This window comes from Anopheles stephensi, chromosome 3 (genome assembly GCF_013141755.1).
Source record: "Anopheles stephensi strain Indian chromosome 3, UCI_ANSTEP_V1.0, whole genome shotgun sequence".
In the NCBI taxonomy this organism is placed as follows: Eukaryota; Metazoa; Arthropoda; class Insecta; order Diptera; family Culicidae; genus Anopheles; species Anopheles stephensi.
The window spans coordinates 68,160,501-68,178,965 of record NC_050203.1 but is presented as its reverse complement, the minus strand read 5'-3'; the positions used below and the strand labels follow the sequence as shown (position 1 = coordinate 68,178,965).

General features: G+C 43.9%; 2 protein-coding genes across 14 annotated transcripts in view; both read right to left on the bottom strand.

Annotated features, from left to right (window-relative positions):
* Window positions 1–2,211, bottom strand: part of LOC118512724 (semaphorin-1A) — a 154,291-nt gene extending 152,080 nt beyond the window's left edge. For 7 of the 10 annotated variants that reach the window (XM_036057574.1, XM_036057581.1, XM_036057576.1 and 4 more), the window contains exon 1: window positions 950–1,080. The gene's annotated coding sequence lies outside the window, so the exon portion shown is untranslated. Of the gene's footprint in view, window positions 1–749; window positions 927–949; window positions 1,081–1,970 lie in introns of those variants that run through there. The other 3 variants (XM_036057575.1, XM_036057578.1, XM_036057579.1) reach the window with 2 other exon arrangements.
* Window positions 2,212–2,773: 562 nt separating this feature from the next.
* Window positions 2,774–18,465, bottom strand: part of LOC118512726 — a 31,421-nt gene continuing 15,729 nt past the window's right edge. For 3 of the 4 annotated variants that reach the window (XM_036057582.1, XM_036057583.1, XM_036057584.1), the window contains exons 3-7: window positions 11,631–11,958; window positions 11,410–11,480; window positions 6,913–7,075; window positions 6,031–6,353; window positions 2,774–3,912 (exon numbers count right to left, since the gene is read on the bottom strand). In XM_036057582.1, the coding sequence (XP_035913475.1) occupies window positions 3,113–3,912; window positions 6,031–6,353; window positions 6,913–7,075; window positions 11,410–11,480; window positions 11,631–11,650 (1,377 nt within the window). In that variant the 5' untranslated portion in view covers window positions 11,651–11,958 and the 3' untranslated portion in view covers window positions 2,774–3,112. Of the gene's footprint in view, window positions 3,913–6,030; window positions 6,354–6,912; window positions 7,076–11,409; window positions 11,481–11,630; window positions 11,959–12,054; window positions 12,195–18,465 lie in introns of those variants that run through there. The other variant, XM_036057586.1, reaches the window with a different exon arrangement.

Genomic DNA, 18,465 nt, shown 5'->3' with positions numbered 1-18,465 from the left:
TCGTTCGATCGATGTTGTACACCGTACACACGCACACCACCACAATCAACTTCATCAGCAGCAGCAGAAGCACCAGAAGCACCACCCGACCCGACGAGAAATCAAGGCATGCTTGATGTTGAACAAAATAGCATGGATTATGCTTCGCTTGGGTTGGGTTTTCTTTTCCATTGCTAAAGACACGATTTACGCAAGTAAAACCACACCAAAAGGCAACGGATTTGGCGACGAAATTTATTATCGTAAAGCTGGCCGGAAAATTTTGGACACCGATTAGATAAAATGCATCGATTGAAATGTGTTGTGTTTGTGTGTGCGTATCTAACCAAGCACGCTCTGCCTCATATTGCCGCAGAGCTAGGCAGCTAGTGTAGGCACTATGCGACTGCGACGGTGCTGGCGATGTAGTGGTACAACGGCTCCAAAGATGTGCATTAGAACACACAACACAAGCGCTGCAATACCCGCAGCATAACCGCGATGTTATTATGCAGATGAAGTTGCTTTCCACCGCTCGTCAACGCCACTTGTGCAGCCGTATTGTCGAGCACATCAAGCGCACATCCATTTTTCCCCCTCGGACAAAGCCACGGAACAACCGACAAACCAACCAAACTTCACTGGCGGAACACATTAAATCGGATAGTATTCAGCATCGATTTATGGACAGAGCCTAGCTTGAGGCGCTAGCTGACTTTCAGCAACATAATCTTATGCGCACACATTCACCACACACCGAACACACTTACATTTGACTGCATCAAACCCAAACATAATTCACATCAAAAACGCAACATAAAAACATATTCCTGTACTTCTTGCACTTGCGGGCGAAATTATTATCGCAATCACACCTTCCACACGCTTTTCTTTAAGGCTGATCGGCCAATGTTTTCACACACCATCACAGTGCACTTTTTGATGAAAGGACTTGTTTTCATTGATTTACCTCTTCTATTAAACCATTGCACTGGCGAACCGGAATCGAACACAACGACGGCGACCGTACGCGTTGAAGGTTCCTTCTTTTTTGCACAGTTGTGTGTGTGCCTGCCCAAAAGACGAACGTGCGTTCTCGGCGGCGGGTGATACACTTCTGACGTTTTGCTTTGCTTCCTCGCTAGTCCAATCGAACACAACACAAATGTGCCGTTGAAATCACGAATAAGCCACGAAAAAGATAAATGTCGCTAAAAATGGTGTACCTATTCAAATACAAATATTTTTTCATTTCTTTTTAAGCTAAATGCAAAGAAATAATGCGAAATTTCGGGGTTTTGTATGTAATAACATATTTCTAAATTTAATTGAAATGGAACGAAGTGTATCGCCAACCACACATGCGCTTCAACTTCGGGCAACTTCGGCTTTCTTTGCTGTCACACGCTGCTGTCAATTTGTACCCCGATGAAAAAGCTATGGCAATCGTAGGCAATACTGCATTTGAAACACGAATGCTGTAAAAAAGCGTTGTTTTTTGTGTGCATTTTTTTTTATCTGGCCCGTTATTCCGCAAGATCTTTAATTTTATCGAATATGCGTTTCAACACATTTTGTTTGAAATATTTCCCATCCAATAACACTGCTCAATCATGCTGTGCACAGCTTCGGTCCATGTTAATATTGATTTTTATCCGTAAAGATAAAGCGGATTTTCAGTATATAACAAAGAATTAGCTCATTTCCGGCTCACAAATGCTAAAAAAATATTTGCTACTATTTATATATTCGCACAGATTACCGGCTCACCCGACTAAGCGGTACCGGTTACTAAGATGACAGAAACTCCTCATAAGCATGCCAATCTAACCAGAGGATCATGGACAGAATTACGTCAAGGAAAATAGAAATGGCTCCTCTGGTTTTAACACCAAGGAAGAAGATGAAGTCGTAGTTCTAGGAATAATTAAGCAGCATCGATAGCTTTTCAACACTTTACGCTACGGAATACTTCAGGGTACGAACCTTACCATTTGTTTTACATCCTGTATCACCAGGCAATCCTACCCTGGTCAGCAACAAACCAAAACGAAACAGTCATATCCCGTGATTGAAATCATTCCGCTTGTGTAACGAGTTAGTCGAGTTCGCAATTTCCACTTTCACTACGAGTTTAACACTGGCACAGTTCCTATTATCTTCAGAGCACTTTTCTACACTCGCGATCCCGGGCCCATAACTTGTTGGGCTATTCAACGTATATTTTAGAATTAACTAAAGGTCCAAGATGTGGCCGGCTTTTATACCCAAAATGTCATAGGTTGCTAAGAATAATATTTTACATCTTCGCATTGAACCACAATCCCTTGTTACTAGATTGAATTTCTAGATTGGTACATAGTGGCAAAATATGATACGTCAAGTGTGAATGACCATCTTTTGTAATTCTACATACGGCCCTAAACAAAGTTTTTCGCCAAGGGACTCGCAAAGCCTTGAGCCGCCATTTTTTGTTCTATGGATCCTGATTCGACTCCAACAGTCGACTCCGGAGTCGTTTCCCATGGAGTTTCACGAGAGAACGAATTCATTCCAAAGATAAAAAAAAGTGCTCAAGTGGTTCGATAAGCTACGAAGGATATACAACATGATGTCAACCGTTTACAACTCCGATTAAAATAAAACTTACCATAAAAAAATACTCTCAAACCCTATCCTTAAATACGTGTTCATGATTCTTGTCATATCAAGCCATGATACTTGTGATATTATGCATCTACGTTAAAATATACTTTTCAGAGCTGTAATAAATAAATACAATCGAACTCAAAGCTTCGTTTTCTCATTTTAATCATATAACCTATGTAGTATTTAATACCAGCATTTGATGAAATGTATCTTACAATTGTAGCTGTGGAATTCATTCGTTCGCGCTCGCCCCCAAAAAAAGGGGAACCCCATTTGAACAGTTCATAACGGAGCAGTTTAACTTCTGCACCTTCTCTAAAACACCGACAACAAACAAATTTTTAAAAAAATAATAAAACAACTAACTTCTAGCAACAATCATTTAACGGATGGTGAAACACCGTCCAGGTATACTGTACTTGGCACTCATAGTTCTCCCCTCTTCCTAGCTTAAGTAGCTGCTGCCCATTCCTGCAATGGTTCATTAAACACGCAGACCATCCTTAATTTTGGCCGATTTCGTTTCACGATCACGCGATTCCCGCTCTTCACGCCTATCGCGCAAATTGGACGCAGAACTACCGCGCACGAGTCCCAGATTCAACGGTGGCAATGCCGTCCTCAGATTCATCAGCCGCTTGCTGCGTTCCACATTCCGCGAGCGACCCTTGGCCAGCGAGCTGCTACTAAGCGACAGCGAACCATCATCCGACCGGCCCATCTCCACCGCATCCGCACTTCGACTATTCGCTCGATCGATGCCCGACACAAACAGGTCCGATTTTCCATAGTACCGGGGCATGGATAGATCGTCCGTCTGCGACTGCCGATTAATACCGGCCGTTTGAATCGAGTACAGACTTACCGATTCCCGGTACTTCTCGATGACGGGCGTCTCTAGGTAGTTCTTCGGTAGGTTCGAGTACGAGATGGCCGGAACTTCCGGTGTCATGCTGATGGAGTTGTACGTACTACCTCCAGCCCCGCCCGCACCACCACTACCACCACTGCCACCACCTCCACCCGCCCCAGACGATATCGTAAAGATGTCGTTCTCGCTGGCCGGACGGATCGAAAAGTATGGCAATTCGGCTTGGAGAAGGCTAATCGTCTTGTTGTTTGGAATCGACTTCGATAGGCTAAGTTCGGAGAAGTTGCGCGGCGGTCGTAGCACAACCTCCGATTCCTTTGACTGCTCGTCGGACGTATCTTCCTCCTCGACGATAGCTGGAATAACGACGACACGGCTGTCACGTTCGTCCGACACGCTGCCGCTGGAGGTACCTGCAATAAAAGCACCACATCGAACGTTAATGGTATACGGCTGGAAAACACAGTTCGTCTCGTGGAAGTCCTGTTGAAAGCCCTTTGCAGATAAAACCATGGCTGGTAGGAGCTTGCCGTGTAGGGATGTGCGTGTGTGTGTTGAGGTTTGTATGTGTGCTTGAATGGATGAGTGCTTAACATTTTCTAGCTATAGTACACGTTGATTTTCGTAAAAAGCAATCGTAAAAAGGACAACAGAAGTAATATGAAAAGCTGGGAATATGGATTGATAGGGAATAGATTTAAAATCGGCCAGGGAAAGGCCAACTATTTTTTTAAATATACAGAACTCTATGAACTCCTACTAAAAGCCCCAAAAAAAGTAGAAATAAATCATAAAAGCAGACTTTAACAACGAAAGCATTGCTCTGTAACTTAAACCTTGGCAGTCCCCAGATATCCGGACCCAGAATCTTTCAGTATCTTTGCGGATTATTGATCTCATGAAATGTTCTGTTCGCATCAAGTCTATCAATATATCTATATGATATGTCTGTATTGATCTCTGATAGCTCTGATAATTCTCGTAGAAGATCAGCTACGCAATCTGTACTCTATCGCATCAGTAGAGAACTTTTAAGCTCCTTCAGATAATCTTCATCCTTAAGCTGTTAGACAATGTTTTAGCTTGTCTCTAAGGTAATGTTTTAGCTTGTCGGTTTAGACAATGTTTTAGCTTGTCGGTCCTACTGTGTGAAGACTGGCACCGTTATCGTCTCGGCCACCGGACCGCCTCAACCGTTAAGAGAAATAACCCTTAAAATAAGTAAATTCATCCATAGCCAACATATTTTAATTTTAAAAAAATATCGAAGAATACTTCTACCTCTGTTTCGATTGAAATTAATTAGCATACATTAAAGCAGATAAACACAGTAAAAATATAAAAATAGAAAAATACTTAAGCGGGTAAGAGAAAGTTAAGCAAAATAATAAAATTACTACCAAATAAACATAACCAAACAAAGTGCTACTAATTAACACGAACAAAACCAAAGCACACAGCAAACACCTGTTAATAGGATGACACCAGCAACGGGTTACGGGAGATTAAGTATATGACCCTAACCAAAGCCAATTGCAGCTATCGGACGTTATGTAGGCGCGCGGGTAACACTCACCTGTCCCGTAGCCAATGGTACCGTTTCGTTCCAAAGTCTCCTCCAACATACCCACCATAACCCTATGGATGACACCACACAACTAGTAGTAAGATGCCTACAGCCCCTCCCCCGTATTATTGCCATTTTTGTTCATGACCGTGCCTTGGTTAGTGTACACATTATCGATGTTAGAGCGAAATGGTGATGCTCATGCAGTACGAGCGATTTAGGATGTTTGCCAATCGCGCTGGAAGCTACCGGTGTTTTCCTTTTTTTTCTGTCGCATCATTCAACGCATCATCGCCATCCCCATCATGCACGTGCACTGGGCGATGTCTTTGTTCTTTGGCTATAGCATCGAGGTTAGGAATTCTGGCCTCTCGTTTAATACTAGTTGTACATTAGTTAGCATACGATTAGACATTACTTATACAAAATATGTGACCTCATAACGGTTAGGGGTTTTTTGTCTGCTGCTCACAAAGCCCGACTCCCCGGTCAACCCCCTCCGTTCCCAGCATTTGTCCGTAGCATAACTGTACCAAACATTCTATCGACCACTACCGAACTATTTGACTAGCCATTCAAACTCGTTAAACTTTATGTACGCTCGACAAGCCGGGGGAACGCTTTGACCCTGATACGACGACGGATGAAACTTTTCCCGACTTTCCCCTCCTTGCCCTCCGCCACCCTCCCGGTTCTGTGCGGTGTGGGTTCGGTGCTCATGTGTGTGTGTGTTTGTGGTGTGAGCCGCTTTTGTACAAATATGTCGCCCCCTTGTTCCCGGGGACACAGGACCGCTCACAGGTGAAGCTTCCCATATGATGGTCGATTATTTTTTCGGTTCTGTTTGTTCATGTTGTTGCTCCCTGTTTCCCCTGCTCCCTTGTTGGTTGTGTGAGCGGGAGGCGGGATCAATCAGGTGGATGAGACAGTTTCGACATGGAACGTTTGGAGCTAGTCTAGTTACCTTCGAGCCGCTGCAGCAGCTTATCGGAGCTTAGCTCACGGCCTCCGGCGCCACCGTCCTCGGTCGACGCGGCTTCCTCGTTGATGGACCGCTGGCCGTCGCCGGAGCCGGTAGTCGCCACCGGTGTCACCTCGATCGGTGAACCGGAATCGGAAATGGCAAACTTCACCGACGCCGGTGAGGTCGCCTTTGACGACTGCTGCTTCGGTGGTGCGTTGGACTGGAAAATTTGTGAATTAGCAAAGATGGCCATCACTTCCGGTGCGAGCATTGGCACGTTCGTTTGTATTTCACGGCGCAGATCGTCCTCGTGTATTTTGGAACTGTTGATTTGGCAGAAGCGAAGGGAGAAGTATTAGTTGCCTTTTTTTGAAGCACAGTTCACCCAAATAATTTTAAATTTCACGCTTAAACGGGTAAATATAATACGTCCATCTTCAATTCTTCTTGGTCCATAACGAACTTATAGATCTTGCCTGCTATAAAGTGACTAAGGCTTATGTATACCATGTAGCCGAATAGTCAGTCCTATTCGCAGAATTCGATACTAGGTCCAGTCTTGTGAAGACCAAGGATATGTGCATTTTTGGAATATTCGAGGAACGGAAATTGGGGACTCAATAGTACTAATTGTATTATCCCTGGCCGAATAAGTTGAAGCTCATGAGGCTCATTTTGAGGACCGCCGTAGCCGAGGACCCAGATTTTATCCCCTAGCAGATAAGGGATAACCCTTATGAGACTTTGTTAGACTACCGTAAGTCTCTGCTGGAACAAGTGCCAATATTATTATAGTTTCTTGGATATAGAGTTCAAGTAAAATGTAATCCATACACTCATCTGCACTAGTTTTATCACCGCCATCAATAGCTTATATCTTACCTCATCGACATGTTACGGGTAATGCTTGCCCCAGACGAAACACCCGGCTGTCGGCAGATCGGTGCATTGTTATTCTCCCCGGAGTCCCCGGCTGGGCTACCGTAGTATCCGTTTTTGTTCTTGTTCTTAGCCGCATGCTCATCATCATCCGGATCGTAGTTCACTGGAGAGGATAAAACAAAAAAGAGAAACACACTTGCATTAGACATTTCATACATAACTGTTGGCCAGTCGGCTTCGGGCATGCCTTATATGGTGACAGTTTGATAAATATTGTTCTAACAGTGGTGGATGGCTATCGTAAACCCGTGCCTCTCTCGATTGGACCAGCCTGTGCTGGTCATTCTTCTTACTTAATTACGTGATACGAATGTAATTACGCTTTCTTAAACGCTTTCCAAAACTCTAAACGGGTGGTAAGTCCATTTGGCAGAGTGCATCGTCTTGTCGCCCCGGCAGAACTTTGAAAGGAAGAAAAGCTAGCACAAGCTGAGGTTTCCGAAAATGCGGCACCGTCTTGTTCGATTCGTCCTTCGAAAATGCTGGTGCTGATGCTCAATTTTTGTTTCCACCAGAAGCTTGCACCAGATTCTGCCCCTAATTGAAAGCCACCGCAGCGAAATAATTATCTCCGCTTTTTTATCCCCCCCCCCATTCGTCCTTTTGGGGACGTTTACGCTAGTTCGATCGTTCGCTTTTTTTTGCAGGACACTCTTGTGACACGGTTCTGCAGTTGCAACAGGGCTGGCTGGGCAAAGAAGAATTGCTGCCGGTTCCTTGATAGCTTCTTGACCACGGGCGACCGTCACCACCCCCGCCGCCGCAACACATACTCTTGCTAATGTTCCCATTTATTTTGGCCGAACCGAAAATAAAACAACCGAACAAGAACCACTTGCCTGGATGCCTTCGCTTTGGTTGGGGTGAAGGGTTCATAATTTAGCCCAACGTTAAAGCCAAGCAGCCACAAACACACACAGCCGGAGGCGGTAGGATAGAAATCAATTTTCCACCCGACAGAAAATTCGTCCACCAACCAAACACGAATGGGATGCTGTGAAGGAAAATCAATCGATTGCCCGGCTCGTATGGCTTTGCGGGTGCGTTTTGGAGTGTTTTTTCTCACTAAATGCAATCGAATGGATACGGCATACTGAATTGAAGGTGGCGTTCTGGTGAATCGTGTCAAGGTAGAGAAATGCTAACATTATACATTATCATGATCAAATAGAAAAATGGGTTTAAGTTTCTACTGGAGCCAAATATTATTTTATGAGCATTCTAAAAACAACTAACCATTCATAGCCCACACTTACTTTAATTTATAACAATTAACAGTATAAACTGGGACAAATTCCAACAACTGTTAAGACATTCTTAAAAAATGTTTAAGAACATTATTTTAAAGCATTGAAACATGATTTAACATCTCTAAACTATCTACCTTAAATTTCCCCGAAAGATGAAACAAAATCGCGCCCCGGGTGGCAGAGAAAAAGTGGAGCAAATTTATCCCCAAAAACCACCGGTGAAAACCGCACCCCACGTTGCTGCATTCGCTATAGTTATCCTTTTCCCGTTCGCTTTAGCTGCCGGTTATCCCGAGCTTTTTCCAGCAGCGGTGGTAAAGGCCTTGACAGAAATTAATAAAATCATTACCACTAACCCGAGAAAACGGTACGGCTATATCTATGTCATTCCGCACCGTTGTGTTTAAAGCGCGTGTAAAAGGAAACACGAGCACGAGTGTGGGGCATGGGAAACGGATGCAGTTCCGTACTGCTATCATCGTATGCACCACCGGTGCGCACACTCGATCAAGCTACCACACCAGTACTGCCGTACTATGCCGGGTACGGGGCGAAATTAATTATCAGTTCAATTATCGTTGTACGGTTGCCCGGTGGCTGGGGCCACCGAGGAGCACAAGAAAATCGGGGCTTGTGCCACACCAAACACCAAAGCATAGAAGAGCGCATAGAAAATGCCGAAAATATGCTCGGTACCGCTGACTGGCCACGAAATTCGGTGCAAAATTAAATATCAACAGCATTGATCGGTTGAACATTTCGCTGCACCCAGCAGCGGCAGTGCAAGCCGTGTGCCGGGAAACTGGCATCGATTGTGCCCCAGACAGTTGTGGGTGGTGGTGATGGTACCGGCGCAATAGGAAGCTACGCGGAACAATAAAACAAAACTGCCAAGCACATCAAACGTGAATGTTTGATAAACTGCATGCGGAGCAGCGGTATGATAAATTCAAAAAATATCAACAGTATAGCCTGGGAAATTCGACTTCCACGATTGGAACACAAAATCCCACGAGCGCCACAGAATCGCTTCACGACAAGCAGACATAGCTGGCTGGCTGGCTGGCTGGCATGGGGCCGTTGAGTTTTTCGGAATATCAACATCAAATGCTAGCCTTTAATCGATTCGAACGAAACACCGGACGATGGATTGATAAGCGAAAAGAATTGTAATTTAATAAATGTGTAACGTATTAATTCTTTGCAAACGATCGTGATACAACAAGTACTAAAGAATCGAACAACGGATTGCATACTTTTCGGCGTATGCACAAGCTCGGACGCATTTAGTACAGAGTTTAGGTTCGTTCGTTTGAATGTTTTATAAACGTTATTTTTTTTTTAAATTCCGGGGTCAAAGACGTCACTGTCGTAAGAAGAGAGGCAGAATTTTTCTGTAACAGTGTCCTTCATCTCTGTCTAGCCTTGATGGAGCGAGTGCGGCCTTGCTGGCGTTGGGTTCGGAGGTGGTCGGCGGGTTCAACCTCGTAATTAGCAGTGACCCTGCTGTTACGGGATGGAACTCGCCGATAGCTTCTGAATTCGGTGCTGGCTTGATCGAGCTCGGGCTATCACTGCTGGGCAGATTGAGGTCCACTGTTCACAGGCAAATGTTTGTGCTGTCACAATTGTTGTTTCCCTTCTGTTTTGTTTCAGTCCAGATCCGTTACACGGAAGGATGGAGTCCCGTGTGTACACATCTCAACCACCAACACACTCTACACAGCAATAGACCCGGACCAACAATAGAACTGGACAAACTCACCACAACCTCCACACATCTACAACCGAGCACGCCCGGGATAAGGCGAATTATCAGGGAGGAAATGCCTTGGTAATTTTTTGTGTCATTGAATTTTGTACTTCGTCAGCACATGCGGTACTGACCATACGGCGTCAAGCCGTCATAATCGAAAATAAATAAATAAATAAATAAATAATTTTTTTTTTTAAATTCCTTTTTAAACATGTTTGTATGTTTTAATCAACTGCTTTAAAACTTAACTTCTTCTTCCATTCTAAATCAAATTATTAAATTAAATTAAATACCACTAGTTAGTGTGAAGTCCCTTAGATTATTATCTATTTACTATCCTCTTTATCCCATTTTTAATTCTCATCCGAATAAACTTTACGGTTTATTCGTAACTTTTCCCTTAATTGATGCATTGCTACCAGGAAAAGACATTTCACTATATTTAGAGTTACGCATCGCAAGCTCGCAAGCAAACACACCCGTTGAACCTTTTCGGCCGCAAATTCCCAAAGGTACACTTTGGCCGGGAACCGGGCATACCTCTCGCCGCCGTCCAACAAACCAAGCTCGAGGCAGCCAGTACAACAAACCGTATCTCGTTCGGTCGTTTCAAACCTCGAACCAGACCACGGTGCGCTGGCAGAAGAAGCACCAACACGCGTTTCGATCAATTTTGTCATCAATCGATAATTTTCGGTAGGCTGACAATATTTGTAGTTTTCCGTTTTTTTTTTTTTTTTTTTTTTTTTTTGAGGATGTATCTCTATCATACAATTTTCAAAGTGTGCCTTAACAAACGGTATACAAGCGCACACCTGACGCTGCTTACTAAACCCCATTGGCACAAATGCTACGTTCGCGGTGGGACAGTGTTTCGATAACGTAATTTAGTAACTGAATGGGATTTTTTTGTTGCTCCGTTTTGCTATCGCACCGGTACAATCCCATAGACGAAAGACGATTTTATTAGCTGGATAGTTTTATTTTTAGTTTTTTTTCCCCCGAGCTAGGCTGCGGGAGATGCAAAGTATAAAAATGCATTTCAGCGAACTGAGATACCCCAGCAGCTTGGTCAGGCAGGTTAGCTATGAAAAAGATAGTGGAAAATAGAAAAATAAAAAGCTAGTGTATCATCCGCTATCCACCAACAAAAATAGCAATATTGTCTGGTGGAGGTGGAGAAAGCGATAGACTAAATTAAGTTAACATTCATTGCGCACCGTAAATTGAATAACGCTAATAAATACTGTCAGCATGATACTTGTGCAAAAGAAAGCAACTATTTCGCAGTAATTTCTAGCAAAGGCAATCACTATTAAAAGTATACTAATAAACAAGTTGATATGATTTGGGGAAAGAAAATGAAAAGACCTAACTGAAGAAAAAACAAAGTGACTGATCATGAGCATACAAATGCAGAGAAGAACTTACCCAACGATTCATCGAAACAGAATTTCTCCTCGATACAGTTCCAATAAAAGTCTTCCCAGCAACTAAAAATACTAAAACAAAAAGGGAAACAATCAGTCATAATTTGGTTAAAAGGAATAAAAGCTTTAAATAATAACTACATAGGCAAATGAAACCTTTGTTTGGAATAGAATACATTTTCCTAAAATAAATAAACAAATTACTAATGCAACAAAACTTACCATTTGCAGCAATTACACATTTTGCCTACTGTTTGCACGTGGTTCGGATTCTATCAAATATCATTCGGCCTTCTTCACACTACAAATCGCGTACGCATTCGATGTGGCACTAGGCTTTAATGCTTTAAGGTTAATCTGTAAAGCTTTTGTGTTTGTATTACAACCTATCACAGACTTTTGCACTCACTGGAATCGTTAAGGTAACAGTTTGAACAGAATGAGACCATTCACTTTCGCCGTTTTCTTTTCGAACGAATAAGGCACCACATTATTTGTTGCGACGATGGCACTGTGACGGTACGCGCTCCGCTGTACGGGTATGTTGAATCTGTGAATGAAATAGAAACAAAAACCATTAGTAAATATTGTTCAGCATTGCGTTCAGCTAGACCTAACACAACAAAACATTTGCCGAAGCAATTACTTTCAACCGAGCCCCGAAGATGGTTCGCAACTCAATCACGCCCAACAAACGACCAGACTTGCAAGGCGGGGGGGTATAACTGCGTATCGCCAATCAGTCACATGGTCGCGACAACTGACTGGTAACAACAAAAACCCGAACCGAAAACCACCACCAGAACTCACGGCCTGAAGAAGCAATGACGAAAAGCGGTACCGATTCTGCTGGTGTTCCCAATATGACGCTGGAAAGGCAAGTAACTTTGTATGTGTGGAAAAGGGTGGAAAAAGGGCCTACTGATAATGATAAATACCGGGTGCGTCTCGGTACCTGCCAGACCATGGATCGTCTAATGTGTGCAAACCAACACAGCTAATGATTATCGTAACAAACACCAACAATGAGCACCCGCAGGCTTGGGAAGCACACGTCAGTGGTGAACCTATGTGACGGAGGTTTTCTGAGATAGGAAACGCATTATCGGTCAACGGCGGTCACTTCAGACAGGTTTATTGTGATAAACAGTAAGAGAATATTGAATTCTTTTGTTACTGTATCAAATCATTTATATATAAAGAGTTGATATTAACAATGAAAATTTATGTGAACTTGAAAATTAAAGCAGCAAATTTATGGAGCTTATCTCCTAATAATGCTTAACAGGCTCAGCAGTAATGGCCAACATTGCTTGATGAGTGGGTAAAGAAGATATCACGTGACTTGGATCATATTAGATCTCTCCAGACACTTATATCTATTATGCGGGTTGATTTTTTAAATTTAAAAAGATGCATAAAGTTTCTAGACTTCAGGTGACTGTATACATGCAAATAATCTCAAAAAAGTTGATGTGAAATGCACAAAACAGCGAAGTACAAAATGCAATTATTTTAAAACAGCTTGGACCCTGAAGTCTCCCTGAAGAAGCTATGACTCTGAAGTTGACGTCTTCCTGATTGCTCAGCAAACTTATCACGATGTTAGTCGCTAAAACTATATAGGGTAAAGACTAGAATTAAAGAACTAGGAATAACGACATGGATACCTCTTATGACCTAAAGGCACATGCTTTCGAAATTCCAAACCAATATTAAAGCAACAAATGTTCAAACATTGATTACAATTTTCTTGATAGTAATTGCTATACACACACACTGTCATTGCAACTTAAAGCTTTTCAATTAAGATAATGAAAGCTCACAAAACCCCAACTGTGCGTACTAGCCCGCCACTGAATAGCGGCCAGTTTTACATTGTGTAAATGAGTTTCTAAAGTAACTGGACATAAATTGAATCACCATCTGAACCGATTTACCCGGACGACCCAGATGAGTACTGCCGTACCCTGCCTGCCCACAAGATATTAACCCAGTGCGTCCAGGGCAAGCCACAGCATTAAGATTCTTATGGATAATTCATTATCAAAGTGTAACTGAACGGCGCTTTGGTTTTCTCTCCATCGTCTTCCTCATTATCCTTCCGGCGACAGACACTCAACACCAGAACGGAACAACAAACATAAAACCCGTTGACAGTCGCCCATCATCATCAGCACCACTACGGTGCGGCAATCAGCGAAGTGTCCTAGTGACGTGTTGTCAGGCTGTAAACTTGATTCCTTTAATTACTGCCAACTGCAGAGCACAGCCAGCCAGTCAGAGGTCACACGCGATTCCGCTGAAGATCCACACGAAACGATTCCGCTGACTGCGCAATAGTAGTAGCCTTATAGCATCCCGATGTCCTGCAAGGAACCTTTCGGCCGGGTTGGGTAGGGCAGAACATTGTTTGTTCGTTTGCAGGCTACAGTTAATTTGATTAGCGGCAGCAGAGCTTATGCTCCCCTTTCCTTTCTTACCAACCGTCCGACGATTCATCGCTGCGGCACATACTGGTGCTGCTGACCCTGTTTACATGCCGAATTTGTACAATTGTCGTCTGGACATTTGATGCATTTTTTACACCTCTCCGACTGCTACCATTACCTCGGTTCCGTGGGTCAGGTTTGGTGTGAAGTGAACAAATGTTTAACTACGTACGCTACTGCTTCACACTGCATTTTCGGTTGTTTGGACCGATCATTTGTGAAGTCGGCGAGACGCAGTAGCAGTTCCGTTCGAATTGGTAGTAAGTTAGGTCAATACCAAATAAATAACTACCTTCGACACGAATTGATAAACCTGATAGTTTTAAAAAGCAGTTGCAAGGTAATCGAACAATGAACAAATAAAAGAATAAGCGGTAACGGTCGTCCAATATCAAAATTTGAACTTGGATAGCAAACGTTGATCAGGTGGGTCTTAGTTTTTATCTTATTCAACTAGAAGAACCCTCTTCAAGCCTTAACTACTCTAAAGCTAAACTACTCCACAGTCACGTCACGTACAGTACGCGTACATTAAAAGTTACATGTTCACTGTAATACGCCGCTGGCCGGCCAAAATCGTGAAAGAACGGGTTTTGGAACATATTTTTTACCAGAATAAATCACCATCGTTAAACGTAGCTCGATAAGTAGCGTTGCACGGAATGGACGCGATTTCCGCCCCGCGCAGTGGAACACTAATTTCCGTATCACGTTTTGTCTCGCACAGCACCGTGTACCGAGCCCGTTTTCAAGGTCTGTGGCGTTCGGGCGCCCAATCTGTCCAACGGTTGACATCGGCCATTCGATGCTAATCAATCAGTGTGGTTTCTAGATTTCCCATCCCAGTGGTCCCAGCGGAGGCAGGGCAGACACGTCACAAAGCTACTTACGAACCAGCTTCACGTACCGACCTCGAGCTCACGGAAAGTCACGTGAGCATCATTAGCGCGGAAGTTTGCCGTAGTAGTCGAAATACAGTACCTAAGCATACTACGGGAAGGATTTATGCGAGTTCCGAGAGCGTTCTCGTCCAAAATCTCGTTGTGGGAGGGGATCTCATACCCCAAATTTGTTGCCCGGTAGTCGCCCGGTTGCGGCGCGAGCTTAGAATCGACCTCCTCAAATCACCACTCACAACAACGGATGTGTGCAGGCTGCAGCGTAGTGAAGGCCTCGCTTTAAACGGTGGTACCACATGCAGCGGTCCCCGGATCGAACTAATGCTTGATGTCAGTTTGATAACCCGTTACGGTCAACTTCCGCTCTGTGGACCACATGTGCTCCACCTGCACCTGACACATCTGCCTGTTGTTTGCTTTTATGCTCATTTATTTTTCCTAAAACCACGTCACCATCCACACGGTTCCTGCCATGGTTGGTTCCCGAGCAAGTTCGTTCGGCAAGTGTAAGTGCATTTTCGGGGACGACGATAACGACACCTGCACCATGCGCACATGGGCTGGCTGGCTGGCTGGCCGGTTGCAAATACTGCGGCCAACCAGTGCATACGAAATGGACACTGCCACCACCGGGCACAAACCTCCGGATGTGTGCCCGCATAAAAGGATAGTTTGTTTATTTATCGCTCAATTTGTACCAGGCGAACCGCAGCGCCCTTTGCACCACCGTTGACCATAAATGCACACTTGGAAGGTGTGCACTTCTAATTGAAATTGAATTTTCAGATTTCAGTGCTTCAAGCTTCGTACACATTAGGTGCATATACAGGGCAGCCATTTGAAAATTGTCAAAGGGCTTCAAAAATTTAATGGATTAGAAAAATAATTAGAAACATAAATGTGAAAGTGATTGAAATTAACTATAAAGATTCTTTAATGGGTTAACAATTTTGCAGTATTGCAGTAAAAACATACATTAAATAAAACCAACGACCAACTAAAGATAACGACGAAAAAATGTCAACGAAAGCACAACATCAACTTTGACCATCCCCCCCAGAATTAGCCACTGTGCGTGCATCGGGTCCTTACCGGTCACACCTGAAACCAGCACCGAAAACCAATCGCCGGCATATGCTTTCGCTGTAACTATAATAACAATAATAATAACTGCGATGAAAAGAATGACACACTGGAAGCCCACACGCTGCTGCTGCTGCCAACACCCGGAGTAAAATATGCTCCGCCCGCGTTCAGTTGAAATAAAATTATGAATATATTAATTATAATTATTAATTATGCATGTGAAATTTTAATGTTTTCATTAAAACCAGAAGCACTGGCAGCACAACTCTCGGTGCAATCACCGCAAAACGCAAATGGACCCCACGCGAGAAAACAGCAGCACAGCAGGAATGAGGCCTACAGGCGAGCGGCTCTTTGGTGGAGTCGCCGGAGTCACCACTGCCGGTGCACCCGTGGCACAATTCAACAATATGGCTGAACATTTCCGCTTCCGGAAGTGGAGCACAAAGGCGTACCTTCTCCCCAACAAAAAGCGGTGTGACACAAACACACACACACACACCCTTTTTTGTCATCGCCGCAACAACACTGCCAAAAATATATGTATTCACGCCGACCTGTGTTTCGATGGCCGTATAATTGTACGCCGCAACGCGAAATGCATTGCAAACATGAATTAAACGGGTGAAACTGCTGGAAACAGGACTTCGATTAACACAGTCCACCACCTCCCCCCTGCCGTTTGGCCCGGTATGCCGAGTGACCCGGACGGACCCGGACGGCAAACGGTTTGTATGATGTATATTTTAAAATGTTCATTGCGGAAATTACCTTCACAACCCAGAGCGTCCTGTCTGTCGACGGTCCGATTAACACAGTCTGTTAGTCAGCGCAGGGAAAATTGTTCCCCGGGGTTTTTATCCCAGAGCGAATGTTAGGCTCACAGCTTTCAGACTGGTAACATAGAACCGCTGTTCAGTACGCTTTAAGTTTGATAACAACAAATCTAAAGCAACACAATCTAGCAGGAACAAGACATACAAAATTATTAGTACTAAAAGATATTCATTCGGGCCGATATTCTTGATAAAATAACATACTTCACGAAGTTTTGAATCTTCTTTTAAAACAAAAATTAAAAAAAAAGAAGGTACTAAAATTTTACCACAATTTCCAGGACGGCCGTAGTCTAGTTATCCTGCTAGCTGTCCATTTTCACGATGCGGCAAATTTTGGCGAAGATGGCGGAGCAGCAGATCCACTCCTACCATCTCTTCATTGATTTTAAAGCCGCATATGACAGCATTGCCAGGCTAAAACTGTACGACGCAATGAGCTCTTTTGGAAGCCCGGCCAAGCTTACCAGGCTTGTAAGAATGACAATGGCCAACATCACATGCCAGGTGAAGGTGGATGGAAAACTCTCTGGGCCCTTTGCTACCACCAAGGGCCTGCGCCAGAGAGATGGGCCTAAGCCTATAAGTCAATCCAGATACTGGCATACGCTGATGACATAGACATCATTGGTTTGAAGCTCTCCTATGTAGCAGAAGCTTATCAAAGGATCGAGCGTGCCTCACAGAACATCGGGTTGGAGATTAACGAAGCGAAATTCAAAATGATGGTGGCACCACCAGCGGCCCTGCTAACAAACAATGATTGACGCAGGGGTGATGTACAGAAACGTCCAAGACTACACCTATCTGGGGTCAAAAGTCAGCACCGACAACAACCTTGATGTTGAGCTACGCGCAAGGGTGCTGGCTGCCAACCGGTCATACTACAGCCTGAGGAAACTTCTCCACTCTAAATACCTGTCGCGACGGACGAAGCTGGGATTGTACAGAACATTTATAGTCCCAGTACTCACATACGCCTCTGAGACATGGACTCTGTCCAAGACTGACGAAGCCCTCTTAGCCGCGTTCGAGAGGAAGATGCTCAGAAGGATTTTTGGCCCCGTATGAGTGGAAGGACAATGGAGGAGCCGCTACAATGACGAGCTCTACAAGCTGTACGATGGTCTCACCATCGTGCAACGAATTAGACTCGCCAGGCTCCGGTGGGCTGGTCACGTCATGAGAATGACACCGGACGACCCAGCCCGTAAAATCCTTTAAGGCCGTCCACACGGACAGAGGAGGCGTGAGCCGGGATAACGGATTGGCAGACGACGGCGCTAAACCGTGAGCGGTATCGAGGATTGTTGCAGCAGGCCAAGACCGCAAAGCGGTTGTATTGTTTTATAATTCCGACAAGTCTGCTATGCATGATATGGACGGATGCTTGACCTCTTGGGTCTAAAGTATGAAATGATAAAGTTCAGCTTAACCATTGCAACTAGAAGTGTTACTGTTACTGTTGGATACTGTTGGAAGTCGTGTGGACATACGCTAGAATCTTCCTTGACTGTCGCTTAATATTGTGGGAAATATTTAAAAGCTTAATTACGTCGTTTATTTAACATTTATAAATTTTCTGTATGATTTTATGTGATATCCTTCGAAATATTATACAGCTTAGTTATTGATTCCTATGCCCCAGGACCAACTGCATTCTGTTCAGCAGACCATTAACCGTCACTTGTACAGTATCAACTCACACAGAAATACAAAAGGTACGCATCGAAACCGAAATACC